Source organism: Montipora foliosa, chromosome 6 (assembly GCF_036669935.1).
Source record: "Montipora foliosa isolate CH-2021 chromosome 6, ASM3666993v2, whole genome shotgun sequence".
NCBI lineage: Eukaryota > Metazoa > Cnidaria > Anthozoa > Scleractinia > Acroporidae > Montipora > Montipora foliosa.
In genome coordinates this window covers 74183242-74204639 of record NC_090874.1, presented here as the reverse complement: position 1 = coordinate 74204639, position 21398 = coordinate 74183242, and the positions used below count along the sequence as shown (strand labels likewise).

Sequence of the window (21398 nt, the reverse complement as noted above, 5' to 3'; positions counted from 1 at the left end):
TTTGGCGGGAAAAAGTGATACCGTCGTCATTTTAGTACGAGGTTTTGCAAAAATGTCGTCTTGTCAAAGCAAGTCACCGCAACAAGGTAGCCGTTTTGGCATTTTTCGATCAGGAAAAGGCTCAGTTACCATCAATAAGAATAACTGAGGAACCTATGCTGCTAACAAAGAGTAAATTAATCGTCCGGGTTATAAATGTTCTAAGTATTTTCGCTAAAAGCGGGCAGTCAAATATCGTACTCGTTCTCGACCTCGTCCTAGAATCTAAAGGCCCGTAATTATGGAAGGGTCACTACAACTGCACTCTTAAGGTGCAATCTGCATGCAGCAGTAATGTCTGTTATGATAATCCTAGCATTGTTTTTAATTTTCTCTTTTTATGATGCTTCTGATCTTTATGAAATTGTTTTCGTCAACATAAGATGAAAAGTGTTTGGTATGGAAAAAACCAGGTTTGCAAAGTCTGTAAGTAGGTTTCACAACATTTCAAACTCGAAGTGCTTTTAGTTCTTTAAGACAGAGTATGATAAGTGGTTTTGACAAAAGAACTCTGACTTTGTGCTGGGACTAAGATTTGTCAGCTAGGTAGGTAGTATTAGGCCTGACAAATTGTCCTCTGCTGAACTTGAAAATAATATTATTAAACGTAGCAAACTGGCTTGAACTCCTCTGCCAGTTTGGATTTCAAAATCAGCTACTTAATGTTTGTCCTTTTTGTTGAAATTGTGCCTTCAAGGGGACTGAGTTCTTATGTCTTCTATGATTTCATAAGTTTGACACCAACCTTATCAGTTCAATAGTTCACTCGCCTCTTGGTATCAAGGGAGAGCACAAGGCTGAGAAGATTGGCCTCTTGAGCTTTCTGACGATCACATTTACGCCAGTCTAAAAACAAACAAAACAATACAAATCATGTAAACTAATTGTAGAGCCAAGGCTAGTGATGCTTCAGTCTTCAGCTTAATTGCTTTATCTGCCAAGATTTGGAGCAAGGTAAGAGATTTAATAACTCACTCCACTCACCTTCCATCTCAAACAGCAATCGTAGCTCTGCCTTCAGCATGTCAACAATTTGTTCAACATTATCAGACAGCTCACTAAAATTACGAAGGAATCATTGTCAAAGAGGTATGGATATAGAACTAATGTTATTCCTCCATTAACCAGTAAGTCATTTTAGTTATCATTTGCAAGTTTTTTTTCTTTTTTAACAGAACTTACAGAATTTCAAGGTTTTGTTTCCTTGCATTAAGCTGATCCAGGTACTTATTCAAACTGAGCCAGTCTTGTTTCAAGCCAATGCATTCCTCCTGACATTCTAAAAAAGCAATTGTAATGTGGTAAGGATTACCAGATTGAGCAGTACTTTCCGAATGTCTTTTTAAAATTATCTGAACCGATAACAAATGAAAAATAATAAAGCGGGGGCCTATAACAATTTGATTTGTCTTGATCACGACAGCACTCAGCAACTCTTTAGCCAATGAAAATACATCAGAAAAAAATAATAAATGTCATATTATGTATCTACACTTCACTGACCTGCAAATTTCATTGCATCGTGTAACTCTTTCTCGACTGTGAAAATGGCATTACCCAAGGAATCAATTTCTTGATCCAGGGTGAACTTTTCTTCTGCAACATAAGCTGAGATCTCCAAACGGCTTTTGAACACTGTTGAGAAATAGCGCCACAATAAATCAGGAGAAATTTAAAATACTATCAATCGCAACTTCTGTCGCCTAACAGTAGCTTTTTGCGAGTAATATAATATTGTAACCAAGCTTGATCAAAACTGACTTCAGAAAAGTGCAAAGCTATTGTGCTGTATTTTCCAGAGTGGTGCTGTTTATAATGCTATACATGGTGATTTAAACTGTTAAGTCGGCGAGTTACAATGCATCTCCTGAACTGTCTGTGGGGTGCAGGGATGGCGCAGTGGTAAGAGCAATCTCCTCTCACCAATGTATCCCGGGTTCGATTCCCAGACTCGACGTCATATGCGGGTTGAGTTTGTTGGTTCTTTACTCTGCACCAAGAGATTTTTCTCTGGGTACTCCGGTTTTCCCCTCTCCTCAATAAAACAACATTTGACGGGATTTGCGTTAATTGTTAATTGCAGATTACAGGGTCCCCAATTACCGCTCCAGTGCTAGAACGACTAGGCACTTAAAGTTAAGTTCCTAATTTCTTAAATTCCTTTCCTTTCCTACCACCCTTGAAATAAAAGCTACTGAGCTTGTTCTAACATGAGGTAGATTACAGTTCACATAACCATTCACAAAGTAACCTGGTGAACAATCAACACAGTTTCATGCAACTCCAGCTTGAAAAGTTACAATTCAAGACCCAATTGTTTGACATTCATGCCTTCTTCCCCTGGGGAAGACACTCTCGAGACAGGCATTTCAAAACTTCAGGTCTTGAATCGTAACTTTTTAAGTTGCATTAATTTCAAGTCCAGAAGCCTGAAACTATGTTTGATTGTTTTAACATTTACATCTACATGTACGTCTGTGGATGAATTTCTTCAGTGTCAATTAACATTCAAATGAAAGCTACAGGTCCTCTTGGTTGTTAGGATGTTATGAACGATAATATCCAAGTTCAACTCACATTTGCTACTTGTGATGGCAGCCCTCTTTCTACGCACGTTTTGTCGAGGAGGCTTTGGTGGCAATTTTCTCATCAAACTGGCAGCTTTGGGAAAGAAAAGGAGAAATCTACAGGTCAACTTTTTTTTAATGATCCAGGATGCTTTAGAAAATCATTTCTCAGGTTCATATTCTACATAACTTGCAATTGGTTGCTTAATTAGGTGAATCCTGGAGTCTCATTGGGACAAAAAAATGCAAAGGTGTTTGACCTTCTAATAAGAGGTGCGGTATGAAATGGCTCAATTTTTATTTTGAAGGTTGTGATTAAGTTTTCTATTTTCATTGACACCTCAAATGCCCTAGGAAGCCCCCAGTTGACGAGTAAAATCGTCTGGCATTAGAGAGCTCCAAAGTGAAATCTGTCTCACTCCCAAAGGGGGAAATGTTGGTGTTGGTGGAGGGGGATAGTTTTTAGCTGCTTAATTTAATTACTTCCCCCATTGACACCTCAAACGTCTTAGGATGCCCCCAGTGGACAAGCAAAATTGTCTGGCATTAGACAGAGTAAAATCTGTTAAGTCTCACTCCCAGGAATCAATGAGTCAAGCACCTCACAACTGCATTAGACTTGACTGGAGGGAACCAATCTCAAACTGACAGTTTCCTTCTGTCGAGAAAGATAGTCAACGAGATTTTACTGTCTGAACGGAATAAGGTTATTGTGCTGATATAACTAATTTCTTACTGCGTAGTGTGAATGAAGCCATTTTTATTACGAACATTCTGCTCTTATGTGAATCACATACTAGTCAATTTTAAAAGTGAACAAAGCCAATCAGAAGAGTGTATAAAGTACCATTTCCCAAGAAGCCCTGATTAAGTCTCACTAACATGGTTAGTCTTCACTCACTCACAAGCTTACATTGCGTAAAGTTGTTAATCCCGTTAAAGGTGATCACTTGGCCCATCTTTTGGAATGTTCTTAACCAACAACATAAGTTCCAAATCCATTGCAGTTCATAGCTTTCTCACCTTTGTCAAGATGTGAGATGGGTTGCTGCTCTCTCTCAATGTCTTGGGATTCAGCAGATGCTCCAGAAGTACCTTCACCAGAATTGACAACACATTCAGCTTCCTCACAGCACAAATCTTTGTCGAAGCTTGTTTGCTTTGCATCAGCCTTCAAAGTTTGTTCTTCTGGGTTAGCCATAACTTTCTCGTGTTCAAGAGAAACTGTCTCGGATCTTACAGGGCGTTTATCAACCACTAAACGTCCTTTAACAGTGGCATCAACAGCTTCAGCACCAAGGAGGTGGCCAGCCCCTTCAGGTTTCATTTGTGATGAATAATCAGTCACATCTTTGGTATCTGTTTCTTCTTCATCTGATGTTTTTGCTTCCTTTACTGCAGCATTTTCATCCTTCATGTTATCTTCCTTCTTCCAAGTTTCTTCACATTTACAGAGGTCCGTATCACATGGTTCAATTCCATTTTCTGCATTGCTTTCTTGCACTTCGGTTTCTTCTTCATCTGATCTTTTTGCCTCCTTTAACTCAGCATTTTCATCCTTGATGTTATCTTCCTCCTTCCTGGTTTTTTCACTTTTACAAGTGTCCACACCATTTGGTTTAATTCCTTTTGCAATATTGGGTTCTTGTTCTTTGTTACAGTGTGGTCCTACAGAAGAGACTTCAAGACACAAACCCCTTTCCTTGCTGTCCAGTTTTGAAGAAGCACTGCAAGCATTTTCCATATAAGTTGTCTTGCAAGAGCTAACTTCTTCATAATCAGAGCTAGCGCTGTCACAAAATGGGTTTAACATTTTTGGATAATCATTTTTCTGTGTCTCCTTATTCTTGGGAAGCAAAGACTTTCCTTTTTTAACAGTTACAGATGCATCTTCCAAAGAAGGTTCTTTACCAACAGCCTCTTCTGGAGACAAACTTGACAGGTCCTCCACTGAACTTCTCTCAAAAGGGTTTAGTTCCTTAGGGTACTTCTTCCTGTTTTTTCTTCCCCCTCTACGGGTTTTTCTTTTATGTTTGTGTGGCAAAGCGTCCTCTTTGACATCAGCCCTTGCTGTGTCTGGCAAGGGAGTTTCCTCGCCATTTGACACATCTTCAGAAGATACTTTTTTTAATTGTTCTTCTACAGGAGAGCTTTCTGCAAAAGGGTTGAGTTCATCTGGGTAGTTGTTCTTGGGTTTCCTCTTCCCCTTCCTTCTTATTGAACAAGGACTGGTATCACTGCCTTTGGGTTGCTGTTCCTCACCCCTCTGTGCTGGTGAGTTCTTCATTTCAACAGAATTCTTCTTCTTATTGCCTGGCACAGGTGCCACTTGCGACAGATTCCTTGGTGCAAGTCGCTCTGGCCTAGGTGGGATTGGTGGTGGTGGAGCGCGCTTCCTCTGCGGCTTTTTCGGTCCACCATTATTCCTGGTCTCGTAAGCTGCCCTCTTCCTTTCATGTGGCTGAGCTCTGTGTTCCAATAGTCTACTTGCTGGTGCACAAGCCTTCCTCTCATGAGATTCACTCTGGCGGGCAACATTCTTGCCACTGTTGGTTGAACTATTAGTAACTGTTGGCTTAATGGCTCCTGCACCCTGCAAATTATTTTTCTGTGGCTTGGAAATTTCCTCCGAAGAACCAAGCTTGCTACTTTCAGGGGAAGCCTTTCCACGGCCAACTTTATTTTGTTTGCTGACATTTTTCACATACGAGGAAGATTTTATAGCTTCCCTCAAGTATTCTTTCAGTTCTTCCTCTTTACTGCGACTGAAATGAGAAGCACGTTAAAATGCATGAGACAAACAAATTGAGGTAAATAAAACCTTAATTTTTAAACAAAAAATGAAAGAAAAGACAAAAACCATGCAAAATGCTTTGTTTTAAATTAAGAAATCTGGCCTCGGTTGTTCAAAAGGTGCATGAAAACACTACCCACCGGATAAATCACTATCCAGCGGATAAACATTAGCAAAACCAATTGAGTTATCCAGTGGATAGTGATTTATCCAGTGGATGGCGTATCCGCCCTTCGAACAACTGACTAACAAACTATTAATAGACGCCGCCCCCGAACAGACGCCGCCGACGTCTACGGAGCGGCGTTTTTTGAGGAAATAATGACTTATAATAATTATTAAAGAAAAGTCTATTTCAAGTTTAAACCAGCAATGGAGATTTATTTTCTTTTAGAACATTTTTTAGTTCAAATTGACTGTACTTTTTTGCTCTTGTGTTAAGTTCTCTTTCAAGAATTTTTGCAACGCGTAATTCTGCTGTTAATGCAGAGAACTTCGCTGATACTACACGGCCGACTTCTCTCTTTCTCTTTCCAGTGACTCGTGCACAAAGTTTGTTACTGTTACCTAGTAAAAACTGTTACCATATATATACAAAAATTTGATTTTATCAACGGAGTTGATAATGTAAATTGGCCACCGTACAGAGATTCTAAAAGCTGACGTTTCGAGCGTTAGCCCTTCGTCAGAGCGAATCGAGGGATTATGGGTTACGTGTAGTTTTTATAGTAGAGTAGGAGCTACGCTATTGGTGGTAACATGGCAACGTGAAAAATAGGAATATATTAGTTAAATGAAAAGCGTTCGTTAATACCGTGAGGATTAAGGGTGCCGATTTGAAAGATGAATTTTTGTTCCAGATTAAATTTACATTATCAACTCCGTTGATAAAACCAAATTTTTGTATACTACTTCCCCACCGACGCAGCACCACAGTTTCTTTAGAAACTACCCCTTCATTCATTTGTTACCATATGCAGTACGATATTTAGCAATTACCTTGCTGAATAAACTGATTTTTGAATAAACGCCGCCCACGAATAAACGCCGCAGCTGGATCGCGAAAAATGAAATATTAACCGCCGCGGCGTCTATTCGAGTGAATACGGTACCTACTACTAATGTTTAACCCATTGACTCCTCGGGCTCCTGAGACACAGTAAAATCTGTTAAGTTTCACTCCCAGGGGTCAATGGGTTAATTAATGATGAAGGTAAAATGGATGTAGAAGATTTATCTGTTTAAAATTGAAATTATTATGCCATTTATCGTCGAAGCATGTACAATGTAATCTGGTTTTGAGTTTTTAAAATAATGGTAGATGAAAAATAATTATTACATCATTAAGCGTGCAATTCTCAGGCTAAATGGAGCACTCCGGTTGGCTGGTTTCAGTCAGGACCATAACCATGGAAACGGTGTGTTTCCATATTTTTTCCTCTCTCCCGGGAAATTCAAGTTGAGTGAAACACAAAAGGTTTTGAAAAAGCGGATTTCTTCATCACAACAGTATAATTATAATAGGAAGCGGAATTTAGTTTGACATCTGAAAGGTCAAAGTTTGCTGATGGAAGACGAAGATTATTAACATTCACCAAACAGAGAAGCTTACTAACAACACTTACTTAACTAAAACTTACTAACCTCAGTTTCTTGGAACCGTACTGGGGAATATTGACCCATGGTCGTTTTGGTACGGACCTTTCTGCGCCCAGTCCATACCACCAGGACCTCGGGCCTATATTGCCCAGTGCGGCACTACCATTCCGTTAGTAAGAGGTTATGTCCTTTTGTTAAAAATGAAGTTGAGAGGCATATTATGAAAATAAAAAATAAAATGAAATGAAATGTGGTTACACGTTTTCAACTGACAATTTTCTCCTGGGCCTGGCCTGGCCCACAATACCATGTGTTTTGGGGGTTCTCTTCACAAATACAGCGGATGTTCAGTTCAATAAAGAATGGCAGAGTACTCCCATAAACATATTGTCAGTGTCACTCTCTTACTGGTCATCATCATCATGATCATCAATATAACAAATATTTTAGTGAATACTTACTATGGGACTCCATCTTCTAGCATCACAGACGTGAGCTGGAATTCAATGGAGCCTGTCAAGATGTTCTTATTTGATGAAATAAGAGTAACAGTGATTTCAAAGCTGTGTTCTTCGTCACTTGTAATGTAATTGTCCAGGTCAAAGGACCCAGTTGCAATGACTTTTCTTTGTCCTTTTTTGGTCTCCTGAAATGACGACAGAAAACAAACAAACCTGATTATTTCAGTAGTGATGAACCAAAAAATACTTGTCCAGTAATCAGTTTCAAATTTGGTAAACTTACATCTTTTATTTGTATCTGCCATTGACAGTCTTGATATGTTCCCTCTCTCTGAGGGTTCTATAAGCACAATAACATTTGTGATCTGCATTAAACAAAGTCATCTGGTAATTGCATAGGACTTTGAAAGGTAGCACAAATTGAGAATATTAGCTTACCATGTGCGGGCCATGTGTTAGGAAATTGTTAAAGGTTATAGTCTCAGGATCACTCACCGTTTCTAGGAAACTAGTCTCACCCTCATTACATTAACGCTATTGGAGTATGGTACCAAATGAAACTTTCCAATCCTAAATTACACTAGATATGACCTTGGGGATTAACCCATTGGCACCTCAAACGCACCAGGATGCCCCAATTGAGTAAAATTGTCTGGGGTTAGACTGAGTAAAATCTGTTAAGTCTCACTCCCAGGAGTCAATGGGTTAAATATATTTTGAAGATCACCCTTGATGAAGTGAGTGACAAGGCGTTGAGTCTTGAATCCTCCATGGGGGGGGGGGACTCCCATATGGAACAGACGGGAAAGCTCGTCGGAAATTTTGAATTTAACCCCTAAAGGAGACCATCTGGGCGTGGCTCAAGCTTTTGTGACCCGTAAAGGAGACTAGTCTGGGCGTACCTTAAGGAAGTTTTGACCCCTAAAAACAAATTAAAAAGAAAAATTGATTTCTGTTTCTCTTCGCGTAATTCTGTGTTTCTTTGCGGAACCTTAAACGAGACCTTGACGGCTTAAAATATTGGCGCTTTGCCCGGAACACCTTAAGCGAGACCAAAATCCAAAATTTACACCCCTAAGCGAGACGACGAGCATCCCCGTCTGTTTCATATGGGAGTCCCCCCCCCCTCCCCGGGTTTGAATCCAACTTTGTCAGTTACATTCATTATTCGTTGAATCAGAGTTAGCCCAAACCATGTGAAAATTTAATTCATTTGCCATTATTTAGATAATTACATTCTCAACTTTCAAGATTTTTCCTCTGCAAAGGAACAACTCCAACTACAACTTCAAATTAATTTTAACCCATTCACACTTCAAACGCCCTAGGTAGGACACCTCCCATTGCCGAGTCAAATCGTCTGGCGTTAGGTAGAGTAAAATCTATTAAGTGTCACTCTAAGGAGTCAATAGGTTAGTGGCGGATATGGGTTTTGACTGAATTCACACCCATTCACACCTCAAACGCCCCACCCCCCACCCCCCCTTCCCCATTGACAAGAAGAAACTTCAACAAACAACTTGATTATTAACGAGCAAATAATATACACTTAATGTATGGTCTCGAGGGAAACAGTTAGTTTTGTTTTCCCGAGAGTCCTGTCCCAACGTTTCCCGAGACGAAGCCGAGGGAAGCATTGATCAGGACTCCATAGGATCAGGATCAGAAAAACATACCTAACTATAGTTTTCCGAGGGACCATACATTAAGTGCTTTGTTTTATATATATTTAACTTTTCCTTCAACAATCGCAGCAAAACTTCCAGAGCGGGCAACAACTGCGGAATTGTATCCTAGTCGGGATACATTTGAGTTTGATCAGGGGCACGTGACCAAGAATCAACCAATCACAGTTCTCGTTTTGTAGAGTGAAAGTCAACGTTATCTACACTCCAAGAAACTTAACCCATTTTACCTCTGGGAGTGAGACTTCACAGATATCATTCTGTCTAAACGCCAGAATATTTAAGGTATTCCTGAGGGCATGGGGCGTCCTAGGGCACATGAGGAGTCTATGGGTTAAGAACAGTGTTCCTATCGGCATGAAATTGGATCTTCAAACTTACCTTGTACATAGTTGTTTTAAGGGTAACTGGATCTGGCTCTGGCCAAACATGAATTCCACGAACGGGATTGTTGCATCCAGGCTGCCAAGGGACGGGCTACGAAGAAACAGTCATGTAAAATACATTTATTACTCTCCGGCAAACATCCAATTAAATCTGCATGTGCAGAATAACAGAACATGACAGGATATATTATTTGCAAAATTTGCAAAATGAAGGAAGCTTTATATTGGTAAGTGTAGTAACCTGCCCGCAAAGATGAATGCAGTTCTCCTTCTGCAACTACTGGTACTGAGCTTTCTTAGAGGTTATATAACGAGAAAAATTCCAATTTTGACATTTTAACAAAAAGCCTTATGAATAGCTACAGTATGGTGTCCGTGGTCCGCGAGAAAAAAGGATAATCTTGAACATCTTACTTGAATCAAAACGCCACGAACTTTAAATTTTCCCTGAAGATAGCCTTTTCGTTTCTTGCGTTTATATTAAAATTGGCAAGTTCCAAACTGAAATGTTTCTCTTGTAATTCGAAAAAATGTGAACATAATCGCGAGCCCTTCGTCCGCGAATTTGGTCCTTGGTCCGCGAATCATGTAAGCAGCCCAAAAAAAAAAAAATACTGTGAAACCCGATAATTTCTGTGCGAACATGAAAGTTTATTTATTCTTTATTATCCTTGATACATCTCAGCTATAGTCGTATTGGATGTCGTTGTGAGTATAGAATCTGCTTTTATTTTCAGTTGACCGTCTCCCAACACAAGCTCCCGTTTCATTATATGACCGTAGAGGTATCCTAGACATACAAAAGAAGGTAACCCTTTCTTAAACATGTATAAGGAAGATTTTGAAAATATTCAGTTAAGACAAAGACCTTTTTCCATTTATCGAAGGTAAAACTCTGTAGAAAATCTGTTTTGCAAATAGACACGTGTTCCCGTTGGGTTTTATATTTACACAGCCGCAAAAGCAAAGACTTTCTAGAAAGACAAATTAACACACAATCACCGATAGAGCGAGTTTCAATTGAGTATCGTAAAACAAAAACCAAAGTAATTACCTTAACTGGCCAATCAAAAAGGACGGAGACAATCCAGTAAACCAATCAAAACTCGAAGTAATTTCATGTAGCCGACACAAAGCGCGGGAAAATGTTTACGCGCGAGCCACGATTGGTTTTGGTTTCACTTCTGATTGGTTGAAAAAGTGACGCGAGAACTTTGAACCAATCACTGAGTGAAGTAATACAAAACCAATGCAATCCGCTTATTACTTTCGACACTCAATTGAAAACCGCTCTATTAGGAAAGCCGAAATTTGCTCATGTGAAAGAAGAATAATCAAGAAATCATCTGACAAATTTGTTTTTGGTGGTATTTTAGTTAACGAGGAAATATAACATCATGTTCGGAAAAGTCGCGGACCAAGGACACCATACTGTATTGTCCCACAGTGTGTGCATAATGCAAGAAAAAACTACGAATAAATAGAACTGTTCACTTGTAATTTTAATTGAGAAAAAGAACATGAATGTAGTTTGTAGTTTTGCAGAGCGTTTCAATGCACGAAAACAAACTTTATTGTGTAGCCAAACAAGGGGCCAGGTTTACAAGCCTGTACCAGGTTGTCACAATTGAGCTTACCTGCTACGTTGTAGGTTTCTTTATTCACGTCAAAAACAAACTTAAGCTTATCAATAATTTGAATTCATATGGCCTGATATGGGTAGATAACTCCCACTACAGTCCCTAATTTTGAGCTACTAAAAGACTCGTTCAGGAACAAGAAGTGAAAAAAAGGAACGAAAAAACATACCTTAGTGCGGCAATTTTTGTCATCTTTGTTCCAAACAATCACCAATTTTTCTGGGTGCCTGCCAAAGAAGACTTTTTATAAGCTTTTTTAAAGAAGGGAGCCCGACAGAGTGATTGTGCTGAGCGTTATAATTTATTTAAATACCTTAATATGTACTTTGATCCAATTTTGCATTAAAATTCCAACGACGTTTTCTGAAACACTAAGGATGGTCCGCTATATTTGATTTTCTTTTCGTGCCCAAGTACCTGGTACACTTTTTCACTTACAGTGTAAAGGAAACTGGGATAGATTGGTTTGGGAGACCCCAGGCCTCATTTGCCAGAAATCTATTGGATAAATCACTATCCACTGGATAACTCAATTTGCTTTGCTAGTGTTTTTCCGCTAGATAGCTATTTATCCGGGCACGGTTGTTCGAAAGCCGATTAAGTTAATCAAGGATTAGCGTAAAGTTTTGTTTCATGTTTTCAACTTTTTGGTGAAAGTTTCTTTTTGCTGATTTTTGTTTTTCAAGATTGGCTTCTTTTACTGTAAAGTTTTGCCGAATATCAGCGTTGAACAACATTTGAGAGTAGAGAATAAACTCCTTGGTTAATTCTTAATCTCGGAATAGCGCTAATCGGCTTTTGAACAACCGGGCCCCGTTGGATAGGGTTATCCACTTTTTGAACATTCGAGGCCTGGATGATATGCGAAAGGTGACAAGGGAAATAATAAAGCGTTCCCGTCAGTTCGCGCGCCAAGAGGGATAGGAATAGGCCAGGAGTGATTTGGAATAGTACTTTTCACGGTTAGTTTTTCTCATTTGCATTACACTATAATCTAGCATGTATGTGAGGCAATTTTGGTCTATTTTGTAGTTTTAATCCGAAATTGCTTTGCATACGCGTTAGATTACATTGTTATGCAAATGAAAAAAAAAATGATCGTAAAAAGGGCTATTGTAAATAAAAGGTGGGCTCACAGCCTCGTGGCTCTTGAGCAAACACAATATGCGCTTATATGAGGATGATAGCAGAAGAATGTCATCTAAATATGGAACCCCCCTTCCCCTCAACATGCGTTCAAACCTTGTTTTTAAAGGGGCAAACCCACACTGAGAAAGAGACCAGTCCAACTGTTTGGGGATTTTCATTTCAACAGCAGGTGATGTGCGCAATTTGGAAAAAGCTAAATGTTTTTCAATTCTTTACTGTTTTAGCTTACCAGGCATTTTTGCGACACTCCAAGGTTAGCGCATTCACAGAAAATGAAAGCTGAAACTCCCGAGCTACATTTCCTTTTCCTTTTAACTTATGAATTACTGAAGCCATTTTGCCGCAGCGTTTCACTCTCACATCCAATCTGCTATGAATACTGCAATTGTGATGTCACGTTGCCATGATAAATTCTACGAACTACATTTGCGCGCGCTCATAGTTCCACATTCAGAAATATGAACAGATTCAAAAGGGTATCCGGCCAAGTCGCGGAAAAGTCAGAACCCGAAATTTAGTTTGTCGTCATGTAGCTCGAGACCACGAGTAGGTTGTCGGTTCTTTACCTCGACGTTGGCTTGTCAGAAGGCGCTTGGTAAGTGATTCTCGTCCAAGAGGAAATCTAATCAAGCCACCAAGGTCTATTGATTTTTGGTAAATTTTCAGCTCCGACTATTGCATTTCTAGCTTTTTGATTGGCTAAAAAACTCCGACTATGAGGCAATAGTCGAAATTTTACGTCATATGGAAAATAGTGCGCCAAGATGCTCTTTCCGGACGCTTTGTAAAATTGTGGAAATAAAAATCGGCGGCAAAACCCGGTTTGAGAATTTACTAAAACAATTATTCCATTCGCCCTTGTTGGATATGAAGTGATTATAACCAACTCGCGCTACATGCTCGTTGGTTATTTTATCACTTCATATCCAACTCGGGCTCATGGAATAATTGTTATTTAGGGCGCGTTCGATTGACGCTATTCCGGAATAAGAATACGTGGAGTGATGATTAAAACGGTATGTTTGGCGTCTTTCGAAGCAGCAAGGATAATAAAAATATGTTTAAAATAGCATTTTAGCAGATGTTAGACAGTTTTAGACTGAATGTCCGTGAAAACGGAGGATTCCTAACTTATATTCCATTTATTCCTATTCCGGAATATGGTCAATCGATCACACCCTTGATCAAACTTTTATTTCAATAATTTTAATTTTAACTTTTCCCAACAATTTGATTGCTAGAATAGAAGCTAGTTTCACATCAAGCCATGGATAAAGGGTCGCGCGATCTAACTCGGGGTTTCGGGCGAAATGACGTTAAGTTTCGGGACAACATTGCTCTGGTTTCGGCGACATCACTTCGGGTGAGATGACCTTCAGGCGATTTTACCGTAATTCATTCAGAAACAGCCATTTTCTCGCAACAAATCTATGGCAAAGTTTTGCTTTCACTTTAATATAAAACTGGATTCAAATTTATTGGAGAAACAACATCTATTTGTCTCTAAAGTATCAAATGGTTTAACTTCGTTCCCAGTGGCACAGAACGCATGCCACGTTAACATACCTTGGGACAAGGGAATATTCGTCAGTGAGGGAGGGGCCCCTAAACCACATGGGACCAACTTTCTGTCTCTTCCTTTGTCTCTCCCTCTTCCTCTCCCTCCCTCCCCTCACCCCCTCGTTTCTTCACCCGGCCCAGACCTATCCCGCGCACTTCCAACATGGCGTTGCGTTGTGCGGCAGGTACAAAACACATGTCACAGGTCATAGTTTTACCAATACGGAAAGAATCCTAAACATTAATTAAAGCTAACCTTAGGCCTACTAAACAATAGTTTTTAGGCCTAATGTTAGCATTAGTAAGCGGTTAGGGTTGTTTTTGTATTGGTAAAACAGAGACCTGTGACCTGGGTTTTGTACCAGCCCCGTCACGTTTCGCTGGGATAAACAACACAACACCATCAGCCGCCTGTGAGCCAGCTATCAAGAAGAAGATGAGTGCGATACAGACTTAGATCACGCATGTGCAATTCATTGTCGGAGTCAATACAAAAAGTACTTGAATGAAAATCAGTAATCTTATCTACGCCACTTATATGCAATATATATATTCATCAGATCCAAGAACTTTGGGTTCCATCATATCCTGAATCATTAAGTATTTTAAAGCATTTCATCCAGATGTTTCATATTTTTAAGAATGAGGCTCGAAAAAAAGGACATCCAGTCTATCTCTCCCCCCCCCCCCTCCTCCTCCCCCTCCCTCCCCCCCTCTCTAACTCTGTCTCTACCAACAATTCTTTTCCTTTTATCATAACTGGACAAAAGCTTCCAATTTGGAAAAGAAAAGCAATTATTTTGTTTCATTCAATTTGTTTGCTTTCGAGCGAAGTATTGAGATTGAGTGTCCTTTAAAGGTCTTTATATTCCCTTTTGTCTGCACAGCAGACAGTACACCGAAGGCTCTCGAGAAACTCCGTCTTTCAATGGCTTGATTCAATCTTTCTCGATGAGCCCACGTCTCGTTGAGCAGACTTAACTTGAATAAAACCAACGGAGTGAGGTTCGGTGAACAACTTTGGGTTTGCTGGTTGTTCTCGTTTCCGTAAACCGTGATCATGGCGTACCTCAATTGCGATAAAACAAATTAAAACTCGTTTGTCAAAGAAGAAAGAGTGGTTTGTCTTGGTCAAAAACAACGGCAAACAAACTGTGATATTTGTTTACTGAACTGTTGAGAGTTAATGATACCATTTAGCGGTTTAAAGAATATTGTGCAAACTTACGAAAAACGGGAAGAAACTGTGTTGAATTAACAATGAAAATTAAGCACAACAAGGCAAATAGACTACCATTCCATCAAAAATATTTTTTTGCGTATTCTCGCTGTTGGTGGACTGAAACTAGAATGGAATGGAGGTTTTTAAATACTTTTTGTTTTATCCAACGCCAATTGTTTCTTTTAGGATGGGTCGTCCCGTCGTGGCAACTGGCCGGAGGCAAACCGGTTGAACCAGGGACTAAAAGAAGAAATAAAGTCGACGAGCGGTCAGAGTGGGTCTTGAACCCGGGATCGCCGGGTTTCGAGGCAAGAGCCCTGCCTCCTCATTCACATTATTTTCCTTCGATTTTCGCCTAAGCTTAATAGTACAATGCGATTTTTAATTGTTGTTTACAATGCTATTTGCATTTCGATACTTCCCATTATCTTGACAAACTCAAGGCTAAACTTCGTGGGGAAAAAAACAAACACTACACAACTTCTCTTAACAACTTGTCAAGTAAAAACAAACAATAATTCTTTTCTTACCATTGATGACAGTTTTAACACCAAACAAAGCATAGAATGAGTCCTTAATTACTTTAAAATGGCCTACTTAGAAGATCATACATTGGAGCATCTGTGAAAACATGTGTTTTATCGATCATGAGCTTTAAAAGTATGTGTGATCAAGAAAACAGCTATAAACGAACTTTGGGAAGAAACGAAAAGAACTCTTGTGAAAATGAAGATCCTCGTTGTGTTAATCCTTGCGACTTCGTTTGTCAGGATTCAAGGTCAGTCATCACATGAAGCCTCAGTAACGCCTAAGTCTTCCGTTCTTTGTGCTGTATTGTGTCAAGCGCAGCTTCTCATATTTTCCAGATTTCAAAACTTCTAACTAAAGTTAACTCCTGTCTCCTTTCGCGGTTATTAGAGTTTTCTGAAAGTATTCAATCAGTTAAGAATTTTTAGACCTTCAAATAAAACGTTTGACGAGCAACGCATTCTAGACTCTGTTAACGGATAAAAGTTACAGAAACAATCCCATCTAAAAGCCCATAAAGGTTGGCTGGAATTTTCGAATATTCAAATTCAGACTTTCGAGGCGCACTACCATTTTGGACATTTTTGGTCATTTTCTGAACACATTTCCTAGAAATTTCGGGAAAATAGTGAAAAGTTCTGACGAGTGCGTAGAAATTTCGAAACCACATTGAAGAACTTTATTTTTTGCTATCTTTCTCTGTTTCAAAATCATATTTAAAGCAAACGTCCCCTAAAATTTTCTGGAAAAAAGAACGACTACGACGTAATTCAGTTGAAGTTCTTGATCAGACCTGTCACGATGATTGCTAGAACTTTCGGACGAGGCAAAAAAGCCACCTAGAAATTTCTTCAGACTTGATGTTCCCCTAGAACATCCAAACAGATAAATACTTTGAAGGGCAGCTACAAATTCACTGAGGCCCAGTCCACACGTTTCCATTTTGAAGCTGCAAATTTTCTCTGCGGATTAAAAAGATTCACGTCCACACGGAAAGTATTGAAATCGAATTTGCCGGTGCACACCTATCCGGATTTTTTTTTTAAACATAAATGAGTATCATTATTATTATTTTTAATTCTGTAAAGCATTGAAACTTGTAAAATGCTATATAAATTATATTATTATTATTATTATTATTATTATTATTATTATTATTATTATTATTATTATTATTATTATTATTATTATTATTATTATTATTATTATTATTATTATTATTATTATTATCCAATAAGTCCCGAAAAGCCAGTTGTGAAACCGCTATCCGCTTGTTTTGGAAAGCTGATCTTGTAACACGTTTTCAAGGTAACAAAAAGCAAATGACTGTGAAGTTTTGACGCCTTAAATCCTCTCCGTTCTTGAGAAAGGAAATTGTCACACCCGAAAATGTCCCGTAAAGTTCGGCGCTTTCGAGAAACGGGCCACAGGACTCCTTTGAGACTATTGTCAACAACGCTTGCGCCATTAGAAGGGCTGCAGGGTACGGGGCTGGCGCAGTGCTGAGTGCACTCGCCTCCAACCAATGTGGCCTGAGTTCGATTCCCAGACTCGGCGTCATATTTGGGTTGAGTTTGTTTGTTCTCTTCTCTGCTCCGAGAGGTTTTCTCCGGGTACTCCGGTTTTCCCCTCTCCTCAAAAACCAACATTTGATTTGATTTGCGTTTATTTGTTGATTTCAGTTTAAGTGTTCCCAATTTAGTGCTCCAGCGCTGGAAGACTACACACATAAATAAACGTTCCTTTTCTTTCCTTTCCTATCAGGAGTGCGAGTTTGCGACAAGACAAGCGATAGCATTTCGTTCAGCGGCCATGTTGAATATTTACGCGGCAAAGATTTGAAAAATATTCGGCTTCGACTCATTCCACGCGATTCCAAATTCTTTGCGCATTCAAAACTTTCCACTCTGGAGAGCGGATCAAAAAGTTAGGAATCCGCAAAGGAAAACGACTAAAAGTTGCCGATTAAAAAATATCGGGATACGTGTGTACGGGGCCAAAGCATTGTGGAAACCATTTTAGATAATTTAGACAAATTTTGAGACATTCGGTCGTTGGTTGCCCCCATGTACTTTGCTGTTTATTTTCTTTAAAGGAGTTCCTGTCCTGGAAGAAGACTTTTTTGAGGATGGATCAGGCTCACGTAAGTGTAGGAAATGAACGCCAAAATTGAAAACATATGAATACTCCATAAGTGGAAGTAAGAAATTTGGGGAGATTGGCTTACAAGTTTTTTGTCGCATATCTTCATTTGTCCTCGATCCTTGCATGTTTCGTTCGCTGGGAACTAGCCATTTTAAAGTCCCAAAAGGAAAAATGGATGGCTTAAAAACAATTCATACAAGGTAGATTTGGTTAGGCAAAAAAGAAATAAGAGAAAATTATTCGTTTCCGAATTTACGGGTAGTAAACCAGTTTGCTAAACTGACGAACGTGTATTGCTTACTAGAACCTGTAAAACCAAGGCATTATTTCCAAATTGTGTTTTCTGAATCCTTTTTGAGGTGTTCGTTTGGTGGGAAACAAAGTAGATAAATACGTAAAATCAGGAAACGCAATGTTGTAAAGCGTCATGAATTCAAATTATCTCTAAACATTGTGCTGTATTGTATTGTTTCAAGCAACGCCCCCGTCTCCGCCCAGTCCTCCGTCGTCATGTGGTGTTCGTCCGACTTCTGGTGCACGGATAGTTGGTGGCAAAGAAACAGAAAAGAACAGCATCCCGTGGCAGGCTATGTTGCGAACCGACTATGCACAATTCTGCGGCGGTTCGTTGATCCACCCTCAATGGGTACTGACGGCAGCTCATTGCGTCGTGGGCGAGACGACCGGAAGCTTCAAAATCTGGTTGGTGTACAAGCTTCCACACACTTCCCTTTAAGCCCGCTGCACACGGCGAGGAAAGAGCTCAGCAAACTGCCTCGTGAGGCGGTTTGCTCAGCCGTTTCCTCAGGTGTGCGGGGAAATTGTAAATTGTGGTGAGAAATTCGCCTCGCGAGGCCGTGAGGATAAAACCAAACATGTTTGATTTTTTTTTTGCCTTGCGAGGGAAATTCCTCACTGTGTGCGGCCGTAGTGAGTTATCAATCAAGCATCCAATAAAAATGCATGGCATACTCACGTGACTTCAGTGGTTTAAGATGGCGTAAGAGGAATAAATTCCGACGCCACTGAAGTCACGTGAGAATGCCATGTATTTTTATCGGATCCTTGATTAAACGAATGAAACCAAGCTCAGGTCGATTCTCACGATGGCCGCAAACAGGCGAGGAATTTGCCTCGCGAGGGCAAAAATATCAAACATGTTTGATTTTATCTTCATGGCCTCGCGAGGCGAATTTCCCACCACAATTTCCCCGCACAAGTGAGGAAACGACTGAACAAACCACCTCGCGAGGCAGTTTGCTCAGCTCTTTCCTCACCGTGTGCGGCGGGCTTTAGGACTGATCATCTGTCAGAACGATAGGTCGGTCATAAGCTTCTTCTCCACCCCTCCCCCCCTCCCCCCCCCCTCCAAAAAAAAAAAATTAATAAGTAAATTAAATTAATAAAACAAAAATAATAAACCGTACTTCAATAACGCCAGAGGTTTCCTTCAAGTTGTTTGTGTCGTAACTAGTCATTTTGGAACTTATGTTCATTTTACGGAATAAGTACCATCCAGACAAGGATTTTCCCGATTTTTATGAAGAATATGCGCAAATTGCAAATGTGTATGACATACTGATGAAGACAAAATCTTAGGACAGGTAAATCGACTTAATCGACTATCAACCCACAAAGAAGCCGCTGAACAGGTCAAACTGTTGAGCACCATGAATCGAATCAAAGCTATTCAAAGTAGTTGATATTCATTTCAACCATATGAACAACTCAAAAATTCTGGTTGAGTTTATTTATTACCAAAGTGGGACAGAAATGATATAAAACTGTATACCACCCTTTGCACAATACTTCGTCCTGTGGGATTAAGATTTCACTTTTTGCGGTGATTCACATAGTAGATGTTGTTGGAAAAATCCGTTCTCATAGGTAAAACCAATTTTACTTAGGTTGAATACGCTCTCACCTGAATTGAAGAAACTTTTTTTGGTGTTTAAATGAAGCCTAGAGAAAAATTTGGGTCAGGTTAGGATAAGTTTTGGTTATTATATATGGATATCACTTGACCTATTGTACAAAAGTAAACAATGAAAAGAACTGTGTTGCCTTGAGCATGTTCATAGTTTTAGTGTTGTAGTGAAGACACGGGACTATAAATAGGGAGGCTCCAAGCTCCAGTACCGGTAAGTACATAGTACAGTTCTTTGTTCCCTTGTTATGTTGACTTAATGGATAACTGTATGAATGCAGAAACCGGTAAGATGATACGAAACATTAAGAACATGTGCTGGGATGAGTAAGACAGAGATGAAGGGAAAGAAAAAGTGTTTTCAGTCCTTTTTGGGGGGTTGATAACTGCTTAAACTAGGTAGAGTGCACATTCAACCTACGTAAAATGAAGATCACCAATTTAATCGAGCATTACCGTAGAATAACGCCCTAGCACTTAGCCATTCACAGCGCTCGTTATAGAGGCAACGGGCTCTTGCCATTTAATAAAAATGAATAATTTTAGGTATCCAGCCTGTGAGTAATAGATTTTTTCTTTAATTGTCTTACAAAGTTATTTGATCCTCAGGCTGGGCGCTCATCGCAGAGAGGTGAAGGAGGATACAACCCAAGAGTTTAACGTCATACAAATTGTAAAACACGAGAACTACAGCAGCCGTACTATGGAGAATGACATGGCACTGATCAAGCTTGACCGTCCTGCCATCCTTGGGCCTGGGGTGGGCCTAGTGTGTCTTGGAGATGACAAGTATCATCTGCCGCTTGATGATCTGACCAATCAGTGCCTGATAAGCGGTTGGGGAACACTTCGCTTCGGAGGGAGTCAACCTGATAAACTGCAAGAAGTCACGGTCCCTCTTGTGTCACCGTCGGAGTGTCAGAAGGCCTACGGCAGTATGCATTCCTCTATGTTGTGCGCTGGTTTTAAGGAGGGTGGTATGGACACCTGCCAGGGTGACAGTGGCGGTCCTTTGGTGTGCCAGTACAGCGGTAAGCACTTCCTTGAGGGTGCAACAAGCTTTGGAAATGGATGCGCTGCACCCAATTCTTACGGGGTGTACTCCAAAGTGCGTTATCTGAGGAAATTCATTGATGATATCATTCAAGCTTAAGAAGGCAATGCAATTCTACGATGCAATCTTGAGATTCGTAGTGTAATGTGATTGAAAGCAGGGGCTGAATAAATTGAATCACGAGAACTCGTTTGTTTCGTTTCATTTACAGCTTATTTTTTTGTATTGGCTTATGGACAAATTTGCAAGAAACCGATAAATAGTTTGAACTAAGCGACGACTAAAATGCATCAACAAGACCACCAAACACGCTCTCTAAAATGGGGGCTACATTTTTGAACAACCCTCCCTTAATGCGCATGCCAAAAAACAAACCTCTTTAGGCTCGCCAGCGAGCAGCAATCCTCGTCACATTAGTTGGTACACAAGTGATGTCGTCTGCTCTCCCAATGTTGGTTTTGCGAGATGGCTCCTCTAAATCAGTGAATTCAACATTGGGGAGGAAGGATCACACCTAAAAGTCAGAATATTAGTGCTGTGCATGATGTCCCATTTTAATTTGGCGAGGATTGAGGTTCTTCGATGTACTTCTCTCTTCACACTGTCTTCCCCTGTTTGTAAGCTGTATCACAAGTATCAATC

General features: G+C 39.9%; 2 protein-coding genes across 2 annotated transcripts; one reads left to right on the top strand and one right to left on the bottom strand.

Annotated features, from left to right (window-relative positions):
- Positions 1-809: 809 nt before the first annotated feature.
- On the bottom strand, positions 810-12656 carry LOC138006026 (EH domain-binding protein 1-like protein 1; the record flags this gene model as incomplete). Its single annotated transcript, XM_068852183.1, has 10 exons — positions 12550-12656; positions 11341-11398; positions 9527-9622; positions 7461-7645; positions 3630-5371; positions 2617-2700; positions 1543-1674; positions 1222-1318; positions 1024-1097; positions 810-885 (listed from the first exon to the last, which is right to left on the bottom strand). Coding segments are annotated over exons 1-10 (2651 nt in total), but the record flags the coding sequence as incomplete, so codon positions are not given.
- Positions 12657-15763: 3107 nt separating this feature from the next.
- On the top strand, positions 15764-20942 carry LOC138008423 (CUB and peptidase domain-containing protein 1-like). The gene is made up of 4 exons (XM_068855767.1): positions 15764-15880; positions 17726-17773; positions 18252-18477; positions 20312-20942. The coding sequence occupies exons 1-4, from the start codon at positions 15829-15831 to the stop codon at positions 20853-20855; spliced, it is 870 nt and encodes a 289-aa protein (XP_068711868.1). The 5' UTR covers positions 15764-15828; the 3' UTR covers positions 20856-20942.
- The last annotated feature ends 456 nt before the right edge of the window (positions 20943-21398 follow it).

Coding starts and splice junctions, on each gene's coding strand:
- LOC138008423 (XM_068855767.1), top strand. CDS start 15,829: ATGAAGATCCTCGTTGTGTTAATCCTTGCGACTTCGTTTGTCAGGATT. Junction 15,881..17,725: donor TTCGTTTGTCAGGATTCAAG/GTCAGTCATCAC, acceptor TTTTCTTTAAAG/GAGTTCCTGTCCTGGAAGAA. Junction 18,478..20,311: donor ACCGGAAGCTTCAAAATCTG/GTTGGTGTACAA, acceptor TTTGATCCTCAG/GCTGGGCGCTCATCGCAGAG.